Source organism: Sinocyclocheilus grahami, unplaced genomic scaffold (genome assembly GCF_001515645.1).
Source record: "Sinocyclocheilus grahami isolate Dianchi unplaced genomic scaffold, SAMN03320097.WGS_v1.1 scaffold506.1, whole genome shotgun sequence".
Classification (NCBI taxonomy): Eukaryota; Metazoa; Chordata; class Actinopteri; order Cypriniformes; family Cyprinidae; genus Sinocyclocheilus; species Sinocyclocheilus grahami.
In genome coordinates, this window is record NW_015505685.1 from 607,771 (window position 1) to 631,509 (window position 23,739).

Here is a 23,739-nt window from a genome sequence, read left to right on the forward strand (position 1 = left end):
AAAGTCTCAAACCCAAAGAGATATTCTATTTAAAAGTTAAGACTCGTCCACGCCCTCCTAAAACGCCTCGTTTAAACATGCCCCCACATGTCTACGTCACTGTGTGGGAAGATTTGCATAACGCCGCCCAAATGTGCACACAAAGAAAGGCGGCGTAACTTTGATTCTCGCTGTAGTATTGTTGCTGCCGCCATGTCGTGAAGACGCTGTGTGTTTCGTTGTGAAAGCGAAACTACTTTGTTTGGCCTTCCAAAAGAGGAAGTTGTATTTACAACACTGTTCCAGAACAGTTCAACCCAAATATTCAGATGTGTGCAACGCATTTTACGGAGGACGAGGACTGTTTCCTGGGAGAGTAGCCTACAATGCCGGAGTTCCGGTGAATTCAGTTCTCCTGTTTTCCCTTCGGCGCGCATGCTGTGGCGGAACGGAAAAGGCGTAACTGGGAAAATGAAACCAAAACAACTGTCATGACCGCCAGCGAATAGGAACGGGAGTCTAATTTGGGAAGGAAGTGATGTGGCTATATATATAGTGGAATAGAATCAAAAGATAGTGGGTTTGTAGAGAGTGAAGAACAAAGGAAGAATTCGCGAGTGTCCAGAGTGGAAGTTGCACCGGTTTCAGCCGAGCGTACACTCACGCACTGTGTAATTCTGGAGCGAGCGCCGGAGGGTTTCAAAGAGATTGTTATCCGAGCTGCAGGACCAGCGCAGAGGCATGTGTTGTTTCAGGAGCTGAAGGGAAGTGTCTTTACCTGGATGCCTTCTTTTCCTTGGAGAAAATCTACCTCTATTCGCTGTTTGGAAAACTCCGATTTGTATGTAATGGGTGGCTTTTAAAGGCCATCTGGGTTTAACTACTTTTTGACAGGCTTATCCTGTCTGGTGCCCGAACATTTTGAGTTGGTAAAATTATTTTTCACTAAAACAGTTTACCTGGGTGCCGCCACCATTACAGTGCTGACCACAGTCTATGATGCTGACAAATAATGCTGACTCACAGCATGTAAGTAAGTTTTCATATTTAAAGGATTTGCCACTGATGATTCAAACGCGAGTTTTGAGCAGTGTAGAGTAGCGCTTGTTGTTTGTCATTTCTCTGATCACAAATGCAGACATGGTTTTATGTTTACACGGCGCGATGCAACGCAACGCGTAAAAAGACAGTATAAGTCATTATAATCCGTAATTATGTCCCCACTGGATGCAACAAATGCCTCGTTTATAATGGGTTTTAATGTTTTTGTCTCGTCACTCCGGGACACGGCATCACAGTATGGTAAGGGGCGTAACATTTCCGTCACACGCTTAAGGAATTCGGCCAATCACAACGCACTGGATAGCTGGCCAATCAGAGCACACCTCGCTTTTCAGATCGATGAGCTTTGTAAAAATCGACACGTTTCAGAAAGGCGGGGCATAGAGGAGAAACAATAATGTACAGTATGTGGAAAACAATGTGTTTTTTTAACCTTAAACCGCATAAACACATTTCATTACACCAAATACACAAAATAATGTTATTTTTTAGCAACGTCATATGACCCCTTTAAATTATACCGCCAACCTGCTATATTCAAAAATACATTCCAGCTTCAATGTAGTTTTCTAAATTTTTCAAAAGGTTAGCTTGACTGGAGTTTAATTTAAGCAAAAAAGTCCCTTCTTCAACACTGGACCCATCTAAAACTGTGCAAATCAGATGATCTTCCATTGCAATCTCTGCAAACGGGAGCTTGTTAGATGATTATTACAAATTATACTGAATAGCCACAGTGTTTTTACCCAAAATACATATAAATGGTCTTGTTACATCTTACAAAAGCCCCTATATCAGTGAAATAACCACAGAGCTGAATCAGAGGTGCTGAAAAGGGAAGCGCAGGACGGGGCCCTTACCACAGCTCTGAGTAACCCTAATGTCTCCACACAAACCAAGACCCTTTAGTCTGTATACAGGAAACTCAACCCTCCTGCTCATGGAGAAAACAACAGCTGTTTCAAAATGTCATGCTCGCTTTCCTGTGGGTGTGCAGCTTGAGAACAACTAAAAAAGTAAAATGGAGTGCTTCCTTCATTTATTTTTAGTTGTGAATGGATCCATCGTTCTCTCTCGCAAAACAGATCAACAATTTTCTAGCTCACCAAAAAAGACAATCAGCCTCAGATATGGGTACAAGCATCATAGAGTGCATTTCTGTAGTGCAGCTCTTTGTGTAAAAGTACCAAGCAAAACAAGAACAAATGAAATCAGAACACAATTTTTACTTGCTTTATAGTAATGGCAGTAATCAGATAATAAAAGACACAATACATATGACATTTTTACAGAAATATTATTTTATAAAAATGCTGGTCATCCTGATTTTAAAATTTTCTAGTTATAGTTGCAGTTGTCGAAATGTATTCATTTTAAACTCTGTTCTTTAAACAAGCTGTTTGTGAATAGTCTTAACTTTTAAATAGAATATCTCTTTGGGTTTGAGACTTTAGTCTTTGCAACTTTAGGGGTCTTATCTATTCACGAACAGCTTGTAACACTCCAAAGAGAAAGGAAAACTTGAAATCGCATCATATGCCCCCTTTAAGTAGTATTTCTCTGACTTGGCAAGAACAGAGTTTAAAATGAATACATTTCGACAACTGCAACTAAAAATTAGAATATAACTAGAACATTTGAAAATCAGGATGACCAGCATTTTTATAAAATAATATTTCTGTAAAAATGTCATATGTATTGTGTCTTTTATTATCTGATTACTGCCATTACTATAAAGCAAGTAAAAAGTAAAAGTACCAAGCAAAACAAGAACAAATTAAATCAGAACACAAGTTTTACTTGCTTTATAGTAATGGCAGTAATCAGATAATAAAAGACAATACATATGACATTTTGTGTAATATGTAAAAAAAAAAATTTCAAGAGCTGCATTTTTATATTGCAATGTTTCTTGAGGTGCACTTACACGTTAGTAGTATTTTTACATCAAAAACGGCCATAATTTAGAAACAAAATACGATATTTTATACCCTGATTTTAGTCAATTAGTCAATTTTTTTAAATTGGTGCATAGTTTTTAGGACTTCAATGTAAACGCTCACTGCAGTGATTGGGTAACATCTTTGCATATGAAATAAGTATTACATGTGGACCCATTACAGCTGCCAAGATTAACTAATGAAATTTTTTGATACAGGATCATACTTGGACCTACTCTCATTGCATAAAAGTTTGCAACTCTGAGCATTGTAGCCGATCACAGTATAATTTGTGTTGCAATAATCATGCCGTTGCAACATTAATGATTTCATAATAAACAGTGTAGACAAAATGCATCTCATTGAGCAGTGTAGACAGCGTCATTTAATTTAACGGGCGTTTCGGCATGCAGAACTCAAGTCAATCATGCTGAATTTGAAGTGATTAACAGCTCCAGTGATTAAAAAGGGGCCATTATTTGATCACTTTCTGTATATAATTGCATATATAGTGTGAAGTTGACGGTTTAGTGACTGGCTTGATTTACTGACATATAAACAGCAATAACAAATTTTGTGACAAGAATGTCTGATTGTATGAGTCCTTGCAAACCAAAAACCATTACAGGTTACGGATTAAGTATCAAAATTAACATGCTTACACATTATGTAATCAGGGTTTGAAAATGGGGTGTTGTGCTATAATAATAACACCTACAAATACAACTCATTATATGTACTACACAAACATTAAAAGAGACAGACATGTAGACGTTTGCAGGGGCGCGGGAAGATGCTTTCGGTTGGGGGTGCTGTGCGTGTCCGTGTTGGGGGGGCGCTAGCATCATGTGTTCATGAGGATTAGGCTAATAATCCCATATAGAAAACATCACAAGTAAAATTTAATCATGTTTATAAAGATAAACATGGGTTTATTATAGCCCACTTACAATTTACATTTCAGAGATCATTACAAATAAATTATTAAATGCTAGAACTGAATATATTTCAATGAACAAACTTGGCGTTGCATTTGCAACCATGTGAAAACAGGGGGTGCTGCAGCCCCCTCAGCACCCCTACTTCCCACGTCCCTGGACGTTTATGAAAGATGTTTTCTCTGTTTTGGGGGTTAGACATTGTTAAATTAGATCATATTTATTGCATCACTGACAACTCTCTCTAAAGCCCCGTTCACATGAATGGCTTACATGGACCATTTATCCGATCGCCTCGAGCCCCGTTCACACTGCCAGCGACTTTGTCGCTGTGTGTCGCTAGACTCTGTACTATTTGGCGGTTTTTACTTGGAAAACCAGCTATATTTTTCTTGCATTCGAATAACAATGGATAAACCTGAAACAATAGAAGAAGGATTGGAGATGAATTTCATTTACAAATAAAGTAGGAAATGTGCATACATTTAAATCGACACCTACCATGGTGTTTCTCATTTGTCATCTGTGATCCCTTTTGAGTGCCCTAAAAGCCGGGGGGGGAGGGGGTCTCACTCAGCACTCAGCATACCCGGTTAAAAAAGTCACCGCTCGCCACTGGTGTATATATATAGTGGGGGGAGCTCTTAGCTCTCACCACACCCAGTTTAAAAAAGTCCCCCCTCTCTCGCCACTATATATATATATATATATATATATATATATATATGGCTATCTGGAAAGTATCCAGCCATGTACTATGAAAAATACGAGATGAGAGATGCAATACGGCAAAAATGGCTGCAGCTATGGGTAACTGTTGATTGGCAGCCTCATAATGACAATGTGTCCACCCATGCATCACGTCTCATGCAGAGTTTTTTGGAGAAACATCAAATCACCCAGGTGACTCAGCCCCCCTACAGCCCAGATTTGGCACCCTGTGACTTCTGGCTTTTCACAAAACTAAAATCACCACTAAAGGGGACTGAGACATCATTGTTTCTATATACAATGTTTCTTGTATCTTCTTCAATAAATGTAATATGAAAAATAGAGACATGGCTGGATAGTTTCCGGACAGCCCTTGTACACACCTTGTATATATATCTGATATGCGTTTCAAAAATGACAGGTCACAAAATCTTTAGTGGAGAGTTTGTCTTGCTGTCTGCTTTAAATGTTGCATATCACTTACATCAGCAACAGTCAGGTTGTTATTACAATCTGACACAGCCATGTATTATAATCTTACCATCTACTGGCAAGTAACATTTTATTTATTCAACAAGGCCATTTGGCAAGTGATCATTTTGAAAGAGGTGTTAGTGAGGCCAGCAGGGGGGTGCTCACCCTGTGGTCTGTGTGGGTCCTAACGCCCCAGTATAGTGACGGGGACACTATACTGTCAACAAGCACCGTCCTTCGGATGAGACGTTAAACCGAGGTCCTGACTCTCTGTGGTCACTAAAAATCCCAGGATGTCTTTCGAAAAGAGTAGAGGTGTGACCTCGGCATCCTGGCCAAATTTGCCCATTGGCCTCTGATCATCACGGCCTCCTAACAATCCCCATATCTACTGATTGGCTTCATCACTCTGTCTCCTCTCCACCAATAAGCTGGTGTGTGGTGGGCGTTCTGGCGCACTATGGCTGCCGTCGCATCATCCAGGTGGATGCTGCATACTGGTGGTGGATGAGGAGATACCCCCTGACAATGTAAAGCGCTTTGACTGCCTAGAAAAGCGCTATATAAATGTAATGAATTATTATTATTATTTTGGACTTTTGGACAGGAATTTTGTAAAACTCGACTAATGGCAACATACTACTCAAAAAGTAACAGGTAAAATGAACCCAAAATAAAATCAGGCCAGATATAAAAAGAACACAAAAATTTTAAAAAGGCTAAATGTCTAAATGAGCCTGCATCAAAGTGCAACAACCAAGGAAGCGCATCAGATGAACAAAAGACTGCATCGTGTGTTTTTGTACAGTTCATATCACACACTGACAATATGAACATCCATTTCTCTGCAAGAACTGAATGCAAAACATTAACATGCGTGTGTAAGTTGGTATGCAAGTCACATGGAACTTGGGAGACGAAATTAATAAGGACATAATAACGCAAGATACAAAGACTGACCTTCGACCTATGCACTTCTCCATCATCATCCTCTCCACCGACGCCCAGGATCTTGCGTGTCTTGAGACGACTCACCAGATCGGTCTGACTGTGCTTCTTCATCAGAGGTGGATGAGGTTTAGCAGCCATTCCAAAAGTCTACAGAGGAGAAGAGGAGTTGTGGGAGCAAGATCAGATCTGATTTGTCACTACATGTTCACACACACACTCCTGTGCTTTGGGAATGGACTTCTTATTCTTCTACTTATTCTAATGAGACAAGATCTTTACTATGTACAATCTTTAAGGGCACCAGGCTGTCCTGACATACCAGTGAACCCCTAGTGAGGCAGCGGATTTCTCAAGGGAACCAATTATATTTTGTTCTCAAAAGACATCACATGAGACAAAATCAGTCTTGACAAGCTCCTAAGTTGCACATTTCCAGTCAAACTGGGACAAGCTTCTATGAGAGAACTTGGATCTGAACGCCCTGACATGTAGGCACAAGCCACTGCGACTTTATATCTAGCAACTGTGGCCTTATTTCTTTTGTCTTTGTAATTTCCTGTTATTTGGACATTACTTATCAGAATTGTGACATGCGAGGCCTTCAAATAGGCTGGTTCCTCAGACACAAGTGTAGTCTTATTGGAAAAAGGACATTTGAATGTCAGAAGTAGACAGTGCTATAGCGTTTACTGCTTGGCCTGCAGGAATATGATCTCTCAGGTGAACGAAAAAGGTCCAGAGCACCTGTGAGTATAAAAGGACTGTCTTTCAGTGTGTGTGCTGAAGTCACCTGCTTTGGTGTACTGGACAGCAGAAGTGCAGACGGTAGGTGCTCCCTCAGCAGAGGGAGAGAGAAGTTCAGAGTCACAATCAATGAGGAAGAGGATGAAATACGTCTGAGGCTCCAGCACTACTGAGCCGGGAGAAGTTCAGAAAGCTGCTAGAACAAAAAAGAAGGGCAGACTTTAAAAGGACAGCATCATCAATGAGCTCTTCTAACGGCAAGATGTAGTAGTCTACAAAAAAGTGAAGTAGTATTAATTTCAGTTTTAATAAAGATGTAATTAGACAAGCAGATTTTTAAATCAAAACCTTTTTAATTAAATTATACAAAAATGCATGAAATTAATGAATGAATCAAGCACTGCAACACATTGCAATTATTTTTGGCCACTCTAAGACTGACGAAGCGAACCAACCAAAATCAACAGTTCATGGATAAACAGACTACTAATTTAAAAGTATAAAATTACATTTAAATGCTGTGTATAATAAATCGATGAATCAAAGCGGTCTAAGCAGTCTGCATAAGACCGTCTGTTTAAAACGTTATACACAGTAAATAAGTATAAATATATAATTGATAGGGTCTGAATACTTAGGACCATGTGATATTTCAGTTTTTCTTTTTTAATAAATCTGCAAAAATGTCAACAATTCTGTGTTTTTCTGTCAATATGGGGTGCTGTGTGTACATTAATAAGGAAAAAAATTAACTTAAATGATTTTAGCAAATGGCTGCAATATAACAAAGAGTGAACAATTTAAGGGGGTCTGAATACTTTCCGTACCCACTGTATACACTGGCGTTTAAAAGTTTAGGGTCATTAGAAGATTTTTATTTTAAGAAATTCATATTTTTATTCAGCAAGGATGCATTAATTTGATCATGTGAAATGTGAAATTTCTTCAACATTCAAGCAACGGATGTTCAAGACATTACTCTGATCTAATGGATCAGAAAAAAATGGTTTCCACAAAAACAAAGTTGCACAAATGTTTTCGACATTCGACAAATTCAGCTTTGCCATCACAGGAATAAATGACATTTTAAAATATATTAAAACAGACAACAGATATTTTAAATTGTAATAATATTTCACAATATTAATTTTTTACTGAGATTTTGATCAAATAAGTGCACCCTTGCATTTAAATAAATATAATATATTACAACATTTTTTTATTTATATTTTTATATTTCATGCATTTTTTTTTCTCTGCCAACAAAAATGGTTCCAAAATGAGTCAAAACACCAATCTTTACGTAATTATCAAGCAACAAAGTATTATTATTGATATCAGGCTAATCATAATACACAGGAAAACTGGACCGAAAAAAACTTCAAATGAGATGAAAAGGTTGGTGCTAAATCCTGGTAAGAAGAGTGGTAGCTTTGCACTGCCATATTTATAAGTATATAAATGTATATTCTGCTAGGCCTGTAAATCTAAATTAATGAGCACAGATTCTCTTTTATTCGTGTGCTCTGCTGCCGTCAGCAGCAACTTTAGTGAGCAGCTCACAGTTTGATCATGTCCTACTGACAGAGGTGGAAAGAGTACGAAAATATTCTACTCGAGTAAAAGTACCATTACATTAATGACATTTTACTTAAATACAAGTAAAAGTACCAGTCTAAAAATCTACTCAAGTAAAAGTAAAAGTAAAAAGTAGCTCATTTTAAATTTACTCAGAGTAAAAATTAGTTACATTTTAACAGTGGGAGGGAGGCAAAAATGGGATAGGCCTATAATTTTCAAACTAGTTGTTTTTAATTAAAGGAATCAGTTATTTAAAATAATAAGACATTTGGGCTGTTACCAGGCAAATTAAATCATTATCAACACAATTCATCTTTGCAATGCAGAGGAAACACAGAAGCTTCATCTGTAGTGGCATTTAGATTACACACTGTATAATGCAGGACATGAATGCATTTAACCTGCAGTTACAAATGAAGAAATAATGTTTTGATATACAAGACATAAAATGTTGAATACTAATTTGAAATTATATATATATATATATATAAAAAAAAAAAAAATCAAGATACTTTACATGTGAAATTAAAACCGCCAGTAGGTGTCAGCAAGTCACTGTTAATAAGTGAGTCATTGCAATCATTTAAACGGTTGATTCATTCAGGAACAAAACACCTTCATGTTGCTCAGAGACACAAAACTGTACTTTGGTGGCTGTGTTTCGAATTATTTTTGTTGTGGAAATAGAGCAAAAACAGGGGACATGATGTCTAAAACACAAGTCTCTTAATTAACTTCTTGTTTATTGAACTGTTGTAAAGAAATCTATATGTAATCGGCATTCTTTGTTTAATATTGATTATATTGAATATATACATTTTCTGCCCCTATATCTTCAATTTTGTGATCATTCTAAATGCATTTTAACAGACTGAATCACGCAAGTGAAAGAATGCACTCTAAATGCACGTGCACTAGTCTAATCTACTAGACTTCAAGGCACTCTGTAGGAGTGTTTTCTTGGGTTTTTGGCAAAATACTGATAATGTCAAATCGCACATTGTTAAAACAACAATTACAATATTATCGCAGACGATATACTGTATATCGCACACCCTGCACCAGTTTTTTTGGCTAATTTGTGCAAAACCTTTTGCTAAACTGTCAAAGCTTCATTTTAACCACCAATGCAACGATGCAAGTATTTACCTTACCTATGCATGCTTGCGAAGGGTTGATGTCGAGATTTTATAAGCTGCTAGTTTGGTCTCCCTAAGGCAAACACAGCTTACACTGCATGATAGAGCTTAAATATGGCCAGGGGTTCACTTCATTTCCTTTGAGTTCAACTTCAGCAGAATACGACGGGGTTTTGTTTTCAGCTGGGTCTGCGCCATAACGCCTAGTCTTGTCCGTCTGCATCGTTCTTGTGATTTTAGCGCCAGTTTGCTCTCCTGCCCATTATTTACTACAGTCTTTTCCAGGGAGCGATTTTGTTTTTATTAATGTGTTTTAAAATGTAGCGAAGTACAATACTTAAAACAAAATATACTTGAGTAAAAGTAAAATTACAGATTTAAAAAAATTACTTTAAAAAGTAGAAGTACACAAAAAAAACTACTCAATTACAGTAACGAGAGTAAATGTAGTTTGTTACTTTCCACCTCTGCTTACTGATTACTAACGAATGATCACACAGCAAGACACTGCACTGCTTCTAAACGCTGAGCTGCTAATAACTGATAGCGTTACATACTACAGGCAAAGGGCAACAGAATCGTGAAACATGTTCATCTGTCACCTTGAAGTGATACATTGCGAATGAAGACTTTGAATCCACAACAATAATCACACTAATGCTGCCAACTGTGCTGAACTGGTGATGCCTGTGAATCATTACTTCCTTTACGGAGCGATTCAGCCTGTGGGTGACTTTGCCATGAGAGGCAGGCAATGGGGCATTCTTCAATCAATGTGCTGCAAATCACATACATGAGTCAGGCGAAGCCATGCAAAAGCATGGTTCCAATGCGTTTCTTGAAACGAGGCTGCTGGAGTGATGCTGATGCAGTTGCCTAGCAACTCCACAGATTGAGCATTTGGCACCCTCCCTCATTATTGAAAGGATATATTCTGTGATGAGGCTCTGTTCATCTTGACGTCTCACCCCATTGTTACCCTTTTGGTGGTCAAATCACACCTTTGACGCAATTTAAAGATCTCGCGGCCATGTGTGAGTTTTATTGCCATGTTTTGTCGAGTTGAAGGCTCCATGCAATGAAATTTTAAAATGCGGCTACTGTGTAAAGAATTTTTAAGCTAATGACATATGGAAGGAAGAAGCAAAGACTTCATTGTTCATTACAAAAATCCCAAGCCTATGTTTCCACACAGGCATCCAGACACTTCAAGAAGACTTCAGCCTTAGGTTAGGAGTTTATAAGGGGGAATAAAATATTAATAGATTTTTTTAAAACAGCAACACATTGCTACTGTGGGAAAAACAGACAAGTGTGAGCTTGTGTGAGTGAATGAAAGAAATTCAGCTGAAGGACAAAATCATTTCTCCTTAGCATCTGTGTGTTGGGGATATTAAATATGTATACAACCCCTAGTCTGAATATGTCAATGGAAATAATCGTGGTAGAGCATGATCTGAGAGGAATAGGAACTGTACTCACACCATAGACAGCTTCATCAATAATCTTGGAGAACTCTTGTTATAAATAAATTACAAACAATATTAGAACTGCCAGTCAAGTTGAGTGAATGAAAGTAGTATGCAATCATCATTAGCATTAATTATCCCTGTGGTGTTATATATAATTGCTTGTGTAATTCTGAGTCAAATAATCTTCCACAGCCCTTGCATCTTATAAATATGTCTAAAACAATAAAACAAGTGGCATTTAGGGCTGAACGATTTTGGAAAATCTAATTGCGATTTTTTTTTTTACCAATATTGCGATTTAATATGCAATTATTTTTTAAAGCTATTTATGTTCTTTATTAATCAACAAAGACAAGCTATAAATCATTGTATAGTATGAGTATGACCAACACAATATTAGATAGATTTAACAAATGTCTGTAGGCCAGGCCTATATGTTACGATGAAATCCACCGATCGATCTTCAAGTCGAACACACCTCTTTACTCTTGCGTGTCACGTGACTGAGTGTAATCACAGCCTCTGCGATAGAAAAATCGCGTTTTTTCATATCGCGATATTATCGCAAATGCAATTAATCATTTAACCCTACTGTACAGTCATAAAAGTAAATGATTGCAATTGATTTAGTTTTCTCGCTCTCTCTTCATGTTGTTACTAATTCACACACACACCTACCTACCTTCAAGTTATTTCTTTAAAGGGGTCATCGGATGCAAAATTCACTTTTCAAGTTGTTTGAACATAAATGTATGTTGGAAGTGTGTGCACACATCCATCCTATAATTATAAAAATCCATCCAGTGATTTTTTTTAAATCCCTATTTTAATATCCCCTTTCTCAAACCAGGCTGTTCTGAGATTCCTGTCAGAATGACGTAGTTCTGTACAGGCCCCTCCCACGATAGTTGATTGACAGTAGTGTTTCAGCACAGACTGGACTGGTGTCTTACCTTAGACCCACCCTGAGTGAGCTGTCATCAGTCCGCCATTGTGTCATTTACTCCCGACATCTGAGCTGCTGAAGACGCAGAGGATTAACGTTACTTTCGCTTTGAAGTGAATGCGCCACTCCCGACAAGCCTAAATGCATCTATGTTCGCTCGAATCATTCGTGATCCAGCCTCATCTACAGAAGAAGTGAGTATAAGGGTTTATGAATCTTTGCAAATCACCTTTCCTAATAATGCGGTTTAAAAAGGTGTTTTTTTACACTAACATTGAGAAATTTTAACCAAAGTATGTTATAGACTTTTAATTAAGACCATAAAGAATCATATCAACTTGTGCAAAATGAGCATCCGATGACCCCTTTAAGGTATTGGAAACAAATATTACGCATAAACACATATCTTAAATATGAAATTTCTTAAAAATGCAACTGTGAACGGGCCCGGGCCCGTTTTTAGAGGATCTTAAAGCCTGGCTCACACTAAAGGATTTTTAGCCCGATTTAGCCCCGATTTCCCCCTTCCGAGAATCGGAGCAAAAATCTTGTCGAGCCCCTCGATCGCTCCCGATATTCGGCGCGGATTATCTGGTAATGTGAGGCGTTCACAGATCGAATCTTGCACCTCCCGATCTGCTCGCACACAAATCGGGGCCGCCCCAATCATATCAAACATGTTTGATATTTAGGACTGAAATCGGGATGATGACGCCTGTATGATTACGTCAGTACTTTCACAATAGCCAATGCGCGACCGCAAAAACAGCTGCTGTACGGCTCCGTTGGATAGTGGAGACGGAGGAAACTGCTTCTTGATGTTTTGTAGTAACACGACTGTCTGTATAATGTGTCAAAAACGTATCACAACCGTAAGGAGAAAGAGAAGCGCTGGAGTGAAATCGCCTCAGTTTTGAACGTGTATGGGGGTGGCAGGGGGAGTCACGAACAGGGGGTCTGGGGGCTTCACTCAAGTTAAAACACTTTCATCATCCTCATGAATGTATGCTGATTTACCTACTGGCTGCGACACACATCAGTTTTTGTTCTGTGCTCATCACAATTGAATCCTTTCATTATAACATACAGAGTGTATACACGACGATGTTAATAATATATTAATTGCGCAGTGTGAGATTCATTGGTCATAACAGAACTTTGTGAGATCACGATGAACTAAGAGTGACAGTTTTACTGGTTAAAAAAGGAGCGCTCTTTGCGAGCTTTAGGCAATAATCCATTTAAAATGTAGAACTTTGTTTTTCAGGCACACACACGTTACAAAGTTTCGGGAATGACATCCACATATGTATGCTGGATTCACTCTCGAAATAGTAGTGATTGACATAGTGATAATGACCATAGCAATAGATGGGACAAAATATGTGAAAATGTGCATTAAGACTAGAGCACCCTCACTAATGTCAGAAGCACCCTCAGTGATTATTTCTGGTTGGTATACGCTTTTATTGTATAGCCTACAAAAACAAAAAAATACAAATGCACTAGATAAAATTATTTAATAAATGCATATTTACAATTTAAGCACTTAACTAAAATAAGTATTAAATAATTAAATAAATAACTAGAGAAGGCTGACTATAAACAGTTTGCTTCCATTTAGTAAGAAAAGCCTTGGCTACTCTTCACCTGAATTAGAAAAAAAGCTCTTCTGGAGTTCAGTGATGCGAGGACAACGTTTGAGCGTGTACACGCAATATCTGAGCGAGAGCAGAGCCAATTCATAAAATAAAAAAAACAATGTATAGTTAAAAGCACACGTCCAGTTTTGTATGAGTGAAGGAAACCCGCTTGCGGTGAGATTCTTGCTCACGCATTACATGGATCACGTAACATTATGCGCTCTCGACATTTGTCATTAAGATCATGCTATAGAAACCGCAATCACGTGAGGCGCTCCCTCTGGCATGATAATCTTAATAATATCTTGTAGTGTGTGATGCGCCATGATGTTCAAATCTTGTAGTGTGTGCATGTTTAAGATTTGAGACAAGATAATCTGCAAAGATTCTCCTTATGTGTGTGCTGCAACCAGATTTCATAATCGGTTAGGATTTTAAATCTCCTGTAGTGTGAGCCCAGCTTAAAAGCATAACATTTTAATTTTTCCATGTCTGTTACCTCACAATTAAACTTCATGGTATTTTGGTGCAAATTCATTATACACTTGGTAATACGGCTGATACTCACATTAATAAAATTTCAATGTGTTATTTTAAAGCTGTTTTTGTTAACAATTACAACTCTGGCAACGTGTTACAGCTGGTCAACTCGCCACTGATTGTCCAACGTAAAATCTGAGCAAAACCATGTTGAAAACCATTGCTATAAATTATCGTCAGATTACACCCTATTTGTGTCAGAGTCCATCAGGTAATTGATGCCATAATTTCGTTCTCTTCACTAAGGCAGGGAATGCTGTGAGAAAAGGGGCGAATAAGCTGCAGGCTAAAGTGAACAGGTCTCTAATTGACAGCCTGTGACAAGAGGACAAAAACAGAGCAAGGAATCTCCTCTTGATGCTAACCAGCTGCTGGACAAACACAAGCAGGGACAGGAGTTATTAAACCTGATGCCATACTAAAGTCAAGCTGCTTTTCAGTTCAACAGGAAAATAGAAGAAAACGCATTTGAACTCATTGAAACTACACAAAAGGAACTTCTAATATCATGAAACTGATGCTTCAGATCTTTCTTAGTATCAGCACTGAAGAGCTCCTTGTATGGTTCCTGCTACACGGCATGAATTTCTCTCAGTAAAGCAAGAGAATTCATTTCTGGACTTCTGTTAAAGATGGACTGCTGGATGAAATGTAAATAAACATTTTGGTTAAAAATATACAAGTGGATTAATATAAATAATGATGTGCTCAGTTTACAGTTCTGTGCTAAAGTTACAGTCGTGGACATTTATCAACTAATGGCATGCAATGCATATTTCAACTTGACACACAAAAAGCATATTTTACTCTGTATTTACACTGCAAACGTCTCGGCTTGCTATGCCAATCTCTTGGACTGAATAAACTTGCACAGCGAGTGCAGCTGCTGAAGAGACCTACTTAAAACAAACTCCACACCTGTTCAATCTCTCATCTCCATCTCTCTCTATGCATCCATCCATTATACGTTCAATTGCATCAGTCACTTATGGTTTTGTTTGTTATGGTTAACTTGACTAAATATTTATATACATATGGATTCTTTATATATTATGATTATGCCAACAACTGATTTAGCAGTGATGTCTACTTTCTCAGGATTATATCTGCCTCCACTTTCAATGCATTCTGTGAAATTTAAACCAACTACTTTCAACATAACTACAGAGACTAGACCTGTGGAATCAAATATCTTTGCACTCAATTTTTAAAGGTCAATTTTGGAGGCAACTCTCTACCAAGAACAACAACTTAAATGTTAGCAGAGACAGAATCAGGGGAAGGAGACGGACCACTTGAAAACATGATGCTTAACCATATAATATCTCTCTCTCTCTCTATATATATATGTATATTTTAATTTTTTCGAATGGAACAGCTCATTGAGCCTTAAAACAAGCATTATATTTGATACATCAGGCTTTTATGGCTCATAGAGCATGACATAGCAGAATATGCACTTTATATTCAAAATGTGCAAAAATTTGAAATTTGGTGCAGTTGCTGATATCTATATGAAATCCTGATATGAAATGTATATGAAATCATATGAAATTAGATTGTAAATCAGTTATCTTTAGTAGAAGCAGACTCCTTACATAAAATTCACATAATTATCAGTTGTAACTCCATATCTCCGAATATGTCTCAGTAGATGATTTATTTAAATGTTCAGTTTTATGCTCAAAGCTCTGTAGTTTTTACTGAATAAGTAAATATTGAGATAAGCAAATGCTCATGAAATACATATTTTGTATACACTCTCATAAGTAAGGCACAAAGCTGTCACTGGGGTGTTACCCTAAGGTACAAAAGCTAAAAAGTAGATCTTTGTACCATATTTACCCCTAAATGGTACATATTAATACCTCGAAGATACACATTAATACTTTAAAAGTACATGTTAATACATAAAGTGTGAGTGACAGTTCTGTACCTTTTTTTCCTGAGTTTACCAAAATAGTTATGCAATTTTGCATGTATAATTGTAAATAAAACCCTGCTTATATGAGGTATGTAAGGGGGTAATTTACCCCATTTCTAGACATGAATTTTAAGCCCTACTACAGCAGAGCAGCTAATAATAAGCCATTATTAGGGTGGTGGAACACATTTGCACAAGGTTACCCTATATATTGTGACGAGCGTCCCGAGCTCACATAAGCGTTGCCCTGGAAACGGACGAGGAACACCGGCACCCGCTCATCACGGGCTGATTGGTCACAGCTGAGAGTCATCAGCCCACGGCCAGATAAGCCGCGTGAGGCCCGAGGAAGGGGGGAAGAGATGGTCTCCCAGAAGCGGAAAGCTAACGTGTTGTCTCCTTTGCATTACAGAAACCAGCCCGTGACCAAGCAGCCCACGCACGAGCGCCGCACGGACTCCCTGGCACTGGATCACGCTCACGGTGAAGCACCGACTCATGCACGGAGAAGCCTCGACTCACCTCAGGACACAGCGCACTCAATTGAGCACATTCCCTGTGAATAAATCCACCCTCCGGGGTATTTATTGGAGCTCTCCTTGTCGCGTGTTCCTTCCACCCCGTTACACTGGTGGAGAATGCGCAATTTTCAGAAAATGACAACCTGCCAGCACTGTAAAAAAGACTAGTATGGAGAAGAAAAAAAAAGACTTTCCCAATCTCTGCCAACAATGACATCAGACAAGACACTGCCACAATATCTCTGTGACATTTGAAATTTTATGTGATAACTAATAGATCTCAGTCCAACCAAACAATAGGCTTACATGCATTTTCAAGACATGAACAAGCGCATAACACCACAGACCAAAAAAAAAACATTTCAAAGGAGGCACGCATACACACAAGCTATATTTAACACTGAAATAAGCATGCAAATAAACACGCTGCCCTCTTAATTGGACTTTTATATAATAAACATAGACACTACTGTGATTCATACCACTGCAGGCAGGAAACAACCCTCCAGCATTACTCAAGACAGTCATTAAGATGTCTTTATTACTTTGGCTAACAGCCCCTATGTGATGGGCCACAGTTTGATGCCAATTTGTAGACTAAACTACAGTGTTTTAGGGCAGGTCAAGTAGTTTGCGGCCAGCCAATGTAGAACATAGGCGGGCATTATGCAAATGTTACCCTGTGATGTGTTGCCATCACTGAAGCGGGATTCCAATTACTGACGAGTCGTTTAGGCTGTTCAGAGTCGATTCTTTCCTTTTGGGAGACAATAACTATCGTGCACTTTCAGCTTTCCAACTTTGAAGGTCATTCACATACAGCCACATTGCACACTGCATGAAAGGCAATATTCTAAATGTTAACCACAGACCTTATTTTACTCATAAATCAAAAACCACTATTCTAGAAACTCCTAAGGGAACCCAAGGCTTAAAAATACTCTTCAGGGTTTTAGGTTTTAGGCATTGAGAGATTAAAGGCTCATGCTTATTGATATTATATATAAGACTAGTCTGCTCACTCTGAGTGGGTGTGTGAAGAACCACCAGCGGAGCCCATGTCATTTGCACTCCAAGCACGCAAAGACAGATGGCCTTGAAATCAAAACATTTGCAGAGGAGATGATTCAGTTTTGTTTGCAATGGTTAGTGCCATAATAATAATACTCTGTCTTAAGCCATTTCACCCTTCGCCAAGCGGAGGATGGCAGGACGAGCGCACACACGTGACGTTCAGAATAGGTTGGCCCCCTGAGTGGCAGCAGCTTGCTGACAGCTCATTAAGCCTCTGTTCGTGCTAATGTGATGAAAGTGTGAAGAAAAAGCCACTCAAACATCTTGTCCATCCCAGCATATGGCTGATCTTTCGACCAATGAAATTAAGCTGCTCAAGTAAACAACAAATGACACCAGATCACCTCAAAGCACAGAAACTGACACTACACTTGCAGGATGTTGAAGACCATTGGCTGCACATCCTGATATCGCCAACACGGCCCTCGAGCCATAAAAGCACTTCAGAGAACTACTTACTCGTTCCTTGTCATGAAGCAAATCACACATTCATCTGGAGTAACTCCCAGCACACCAACCACAGGAGCAACTGTGGGTCAAGTGACTTGCTCAAGGGCACAACAATGATAGAGCAGGAACTCTTCTTACCAACTCCTTGTTGCCTGTCCATTGGCACAACTCACTGTGACTGAATTTAGGCTGAGCGGCTGGCTTAAAAAAGGGGGCCTTGGGACTGAATATGGAGCAATACGTGACATTATCAAACACTTGCTGAACTTTAAGCAAATGATTTAAGAAAAAAAATATCAGTTTCAGAAAACTACAATATCAAAAGCTGTTTCCAATAGTGTTGGAGTTTACGGCAGATTCAGAATTTTAGATACTTCGTAAAAATAGTTGAATTTGAATTTTTTTCAAAACTATATATTGACAGAACTGTGTGCCATTCAAATCTGAATTGAGAATCACTTAAAATAAAACTGTCCTAAATTTGAATTGAATTCAAATTGTGGCAGCAAAAAGGATACAGAATTGTAATTTGAATGCAAGGAAGGTGAATTAAAATGAACTGAACATCAAATAAATGTATACAGTTTAACTCTAATTTTAACTAAGCAAAGCTTATCAAGAAAAAATGTTGAATGTTGGTTTAATAAAGCTGGTTTGAAAGTTCTGAAAATAAAAGTTTAAAAACCTTAAAGTGTAGACCATACTGCTTCGGCACATGACCAAGCGGTTTCTCACTCTCTGTTGCCTCATTACAAGGTTAAGTCTTATTATAGTCTAAAATTAGCATTCATATATATTTAATGACATCCCTTTCATGTCAGGCTTTCTCTTAAAATATCCTAAAATATCTCCTAAATATCAGGCAAAGGATAATAGGTGCCAATCAAGGGCACTTTCTAACACTCTTGTGTGAACAATACAGTAAAGTGAACCTGGCTATTCACAATTTCCCTGCGGGAGAGAAGAAAGCACATGCACACCTCATGTGGCATGGCCTAATGTAAAGCAAGTCAGCCTAAAATAGCACTAGACTAAGAAAGTACAACTGTTAAAGGTGCAATATGTGATTGTCTTCAGAAACATTTTTTGTTATGCTGGTTGAAACGATAGCAATCATTAAGTTAAATAATAAATAATTTATGCATTTAGCAGACGCTTTGGATAAAAGCGACTTATAGTGCATTCAGGCTATACATTTTTTTACCAGTATGTGTGTTCCCTGGGAATCTAACCCACAACCTTTTGTGCTGCTAACGCAATGCTCTACCACTGAGCCACAGGAACATGTTAAGTAAAGTGGTCTAAATGTATTTATCTGTATTTATATATTCTGTGGAAGGCGTAGGACCAAGAAATGTTCATCCAATCAAAACGCTCCGGCCGAGCTTTTTAATTGGCTTTCCTACCTGCCTGTCAACGTATGTATTAGCATACTTCTGCGCACCCTGTTTGCGCAGACAGGATACGTTATCAGCGCGTTCACACACGCTGTGCAGACAGAGCGAGAATAGCAGACGAACATCAACAACCCGATCTTCCTTCCTGGTATTGTAGTACTTTTTAAGTTTTCTCACCGGTGAATGACATGATGTAACCCAGCGGTTCCCAATTCCTGTTCTCGCGCCCCCCAGCTCTGCATATTTTGCATGTCTCGCTTAGTTAATACACCCGATTCAGATAAGCTTGTTAGAAGTGACCTACATTCATGAACTGATCGATATCCTACACAGTGTTCATTGCTCCCTACTCTCTGAGCAGGGGAAATCTGTTTAAGTTTACTTCACTTCAGAACATTAATTCACGGATTTGCGCTGCGCAGCGTCTTCACACACACACACACACACATCACATACACACACACACACACGCACATGTCTTCACATCCAGTGCGAGGACTGGAATTGGGAACCGCTGATGTAGCCTATTGTAGTAATGTTGTCTCTGGTATTCTGGTCTGTGAGCGTATATGCCTTCAGGGGCGTGGGTTTGGACGGCGATTGCAGGGAGTGTGGGATGTGTGTGGGATCTCCTACTGCACCTTTAAGTTTCTGAAACCTTTGGTTTCTCTATTGAGCCAATCATTTAGGCTGCTCTTTGGGTACTTCAAACCTATAATAAAATGGCAAATCTTGCAAGAAAAGCATGAAAAACACAATATTCCTCTTGAGGCAGGTTTTCATGGTCCTCACCTCAGCCATCAATAATTGTGTTATTTCCATCGGCAGGAGTCTCCACTAGGGATATGCCGGTATCAAATTTTCATGTTGCAGTTCATTGCTAATGCTTTTATCACAGTATACGGTATTATCCCAATATTAAAATTTAGTTTAAAAAAAGTGCTGTCATAATACAGTATAACAGGTTTAATCACTTTGTTCTTATAACAAAAAATAACTGAACATTTAAATGCAATAATGTAATACAGAAAAATGTATATAGTTAAAAGTTTTACACATATTAAAGTGCAAAAGAACTATAAAGACCAATAGGTATCACTTTACAATAAGACCTCATTAGTTAACCTAAGTTAATGCATTAACATTCACAATGAGCAATAGCTACATTTGCTACAGAAGTTATTAATCTTTGTTTAAAAAAAATACAAGTCTTAGTTCATGTTAGCTCATTAAATAACACAGCTGCAACTCTCGATTTTAACAACATGTTATTAAATATTGAATTACCTAAGATTAATGAATGTTCAGAAAAAATTTCATTGGCAGTTTGTTAACTAATGAGTTAACTAATGTTAACTAATGAAGCCCTAATGTAAAGTGTGACCGGAGAATAAAGAATCAAAACACTTTCAAACAATATCTAGGGCATGTTGTAGTCCAAATTAAAACGTAAAAAAAGTTTGAAAATAAATAGCCTATTAAGTCTAAATATTGAAGTATTTGGCTCTGTGATGAACATCATAGCAAATGCACAAATCTGAATGGCTGTTTAAATCATTTAAACACGATTCAGAGACAGAAAGTAGTGCAGCTGCTTTGTTTACAGGGTTTCCGGGGTAACGGCTGCATTTAAATGAATTATTATTATTATTATTTCTGCAGTTTAGCGCCATCTGCTGTCAGAGAGTGAAAGTGCACTTTCATCCAGAGCTTCTCTCACATGTTCCGCCTCGTGCTTTCACAGAGCATACAGTGGTGTTGTGCATTTTGACCAGTTTATGGGAAAATAATTCTTAAAATGCATTCAAAATTCTGAATAATTTGTAATATATAATTATTCACGGTATTTAGAAGTGCCCACGATAACAATACCGTGTATATTTATTACCGTGATATATCGCATTACCGAATACCAGCACAAGTCTAGTCTCCACCAATGACATTTGGTCTCCTGTAGCAGCTGTGAACAGTTTCAGGCTACTTGGCCTGAGGTTCTAAGCCTGGCATATTGACAGAGCTGTAGAATCATAGGGTCACTCACACACACACACACACACACACGCACACCCTATTATATCAGTTTAGCCCCCACAGAGTGGCACATACATACATTCACGGTGTTTATTTGCAGGTATTTCATTGCCTTGGCTGTTCCATAAACGCTTTCATTCACAGTGATGCCATATGAACCTCTGAGTGAACAATTCTTCAAAGAACTATTTGTGACCCGTGCTGGCAAAATGAGTTGGAATGCGCACAAGCTCATTTTGAGCTACAGGCAAAAAAAAGTAAAAAATTTGAATTTTGGTTGAATTTGTGGTTTTTACAACAGTGAGTTAATTAAGTGATCCAGCGATCCGAATGCTCCAAATAGTAATTAAACATCTAAAATTATCTTTATTTGTATGTTTGTATGTTTTCTGAGAGTTGTACCATTAATGACCTTAATGACTGCTTCCCCTCAGCACAAGTTTGGTATAGCTGTAAAGCGCAGCATTACAGCTTTGTGAATATTCATAGGAAATTCTCAATGGCATGAGTCTGAACCAGTGGAATGTGATGTTCAAACCCATGCTGATATAAACAAAACGATTCCGCTGACTGACACATCCAAATCTCTCAGACAGCACGCAATCTTGATATTCACATATACACAGAATCACAGTACTTCAAAATACCTGTCTTGGCAAGTATTTATGCAAACATAATCTGTAATGTCTTAAGTGAACATTTGCTTAACTGTTGGGGAAAAGCATCTGATGTGTAACATTATATTAGATCCGTGCATTACAGTAGGTCTTAATATATCTCATTAATACTAATCTAACAATAAAAGAAAAGAGTGAATCACTTACTGCTCTTGATTGAACTGCTTTTGTAGTTTTAATAATCAGTTTATTTGTAATGAATACACAAGTGATTGGCCTATTTTTTTCTTTATTATATTATATTTGTTCTACTGTTTATTTGCATCTTTGTTCTAATTTTTAATAACAAAGATAAAATGAAAAACAGCTAGGCCTATGTTGTGATTATTAATATAGTAATTATTATTAAGAAAAGAAGTGCAGGAAAATATGCAATGTTGCTAGGTGATTTTGCTTTGGAACCTTCAGAAAACTTTAACGCGATTTTTCTCAAAACTGACTTTGCTGACTCTGATCACATTCAAACGGGTGCAGCTCAGTCATTTTTTGGTCGATTCCAACAAATCAAACACAATTTTGAAGGTTTTTGTAATGGAGATTGTAAAAATAAAAAAACTCATTTTTGAAAATTTGCTCATTGCAACTCAAGGTTTAGCTCTTTTCATTTCACGGCATTGTATTCACAACGAAAAAGCCTGAATTTCCAGTTTCCCATGAAATGGGGTCTTAACCACTGTAATCAAATTGCCACACTGGGAAGCAGTCTTGACATATGACATTTCATTATATCCGAGCACAGAAAAGTGCTGACTGCAGGCGTATCATCAACAGACATTTTTTATATATTTTGACCTGTCCTCACTGGTAAATCCACTGGATTTTTTAATGTCTTTTAGATGTGAAGCAACTTTTTAGCAGTGATATCATGCCCCGACATCTTTATGAGTCATGCTCTTGAATTGGTGTGGTGGGTGGAGATGCACAGAGAAGTTCAGAGATGCTTGAAGACAAGCAAGTGATCAAAAACCCCTTCACAATTCAGCCAGCACTGTCTGCTCTGTTGTCACCAATAGTTTGCAGAGCCAGTTTAGAAAGATTCATACCTGAGGTTTAGGTTAGAGATGAGTGTGTATTAGGGATGTAACGATTACCGGTTTGACGATAAATCGTGATAAAAATTCCCCACAGTTAGTATTACCGCTTCATCTTTTAATTGTCATTAAAACCATATTAGATTACTGCGATTTGAACACCTCACGATAAATAAATACTGTTTAGCATAAAGCACAGTGTTAAGTAACAGTCTCGCGTGCGCACAGCACGTAGTTTCGTTTTGAGTGAAAACAGGGCTTTAAAAAACCCAAAAGGAAAAGCTGAGAGGTTTTAAAAGAGTGCTAAGGGAATTATACAAATGAATTAATTATACGAATGTACCTCTGAAGGTTCTAACTGTCTTCAGAAACGATTCGATGGCATTTTGTTTTCATCTTCGCTCCATGTAATACCTAAAGGAAGTGTTCTTAATCGCAATACTGCTTTGTCCTCGGAGGTTACGGGAAACAGCTCTAATTCAGTTTTTCCATAAGCGCCACCTGCTGTCAGCGA

At 38.0% G+C, this 23,739-nt stretch overlaps 1 protein-coding gene across 2 annotated transcripts in view; it reads right to left on the reverse strand.

Annotated features, from left to right (window-relative positions):
• The window catches only part of tp53i11b (tumor protein p53 inducible protein 11b), a 94,051-nt gene that overhangs the window by 12,638 nt on the left and 57,674 nt on the right, over positions 1-23,739 (reverse strand). The window contains exons 2-3 of one of the 2 annotated variants that reach the window (XM_016237127.1): positions 6,846-6,992; positions 6,065-6,202 (exon numbers count right to left, since the gene is read on the reverse strand). In XM_016237127.1, coding sequence (XP_016092613.1) covers positions 6,065-6,193 — 129 coding nt within the window. In that variant the 5' untranslated portion in view covers positions 6,194-6,202; positions 6,846-6,992. Of the gene's footprint in view, positions 1-6,064; positions 6,203-6,845; positions 6,996-23,739 lie in introns of both variants that reach the window. The other variant, XM_016237128.1, reaches the window with a different exon arrangement.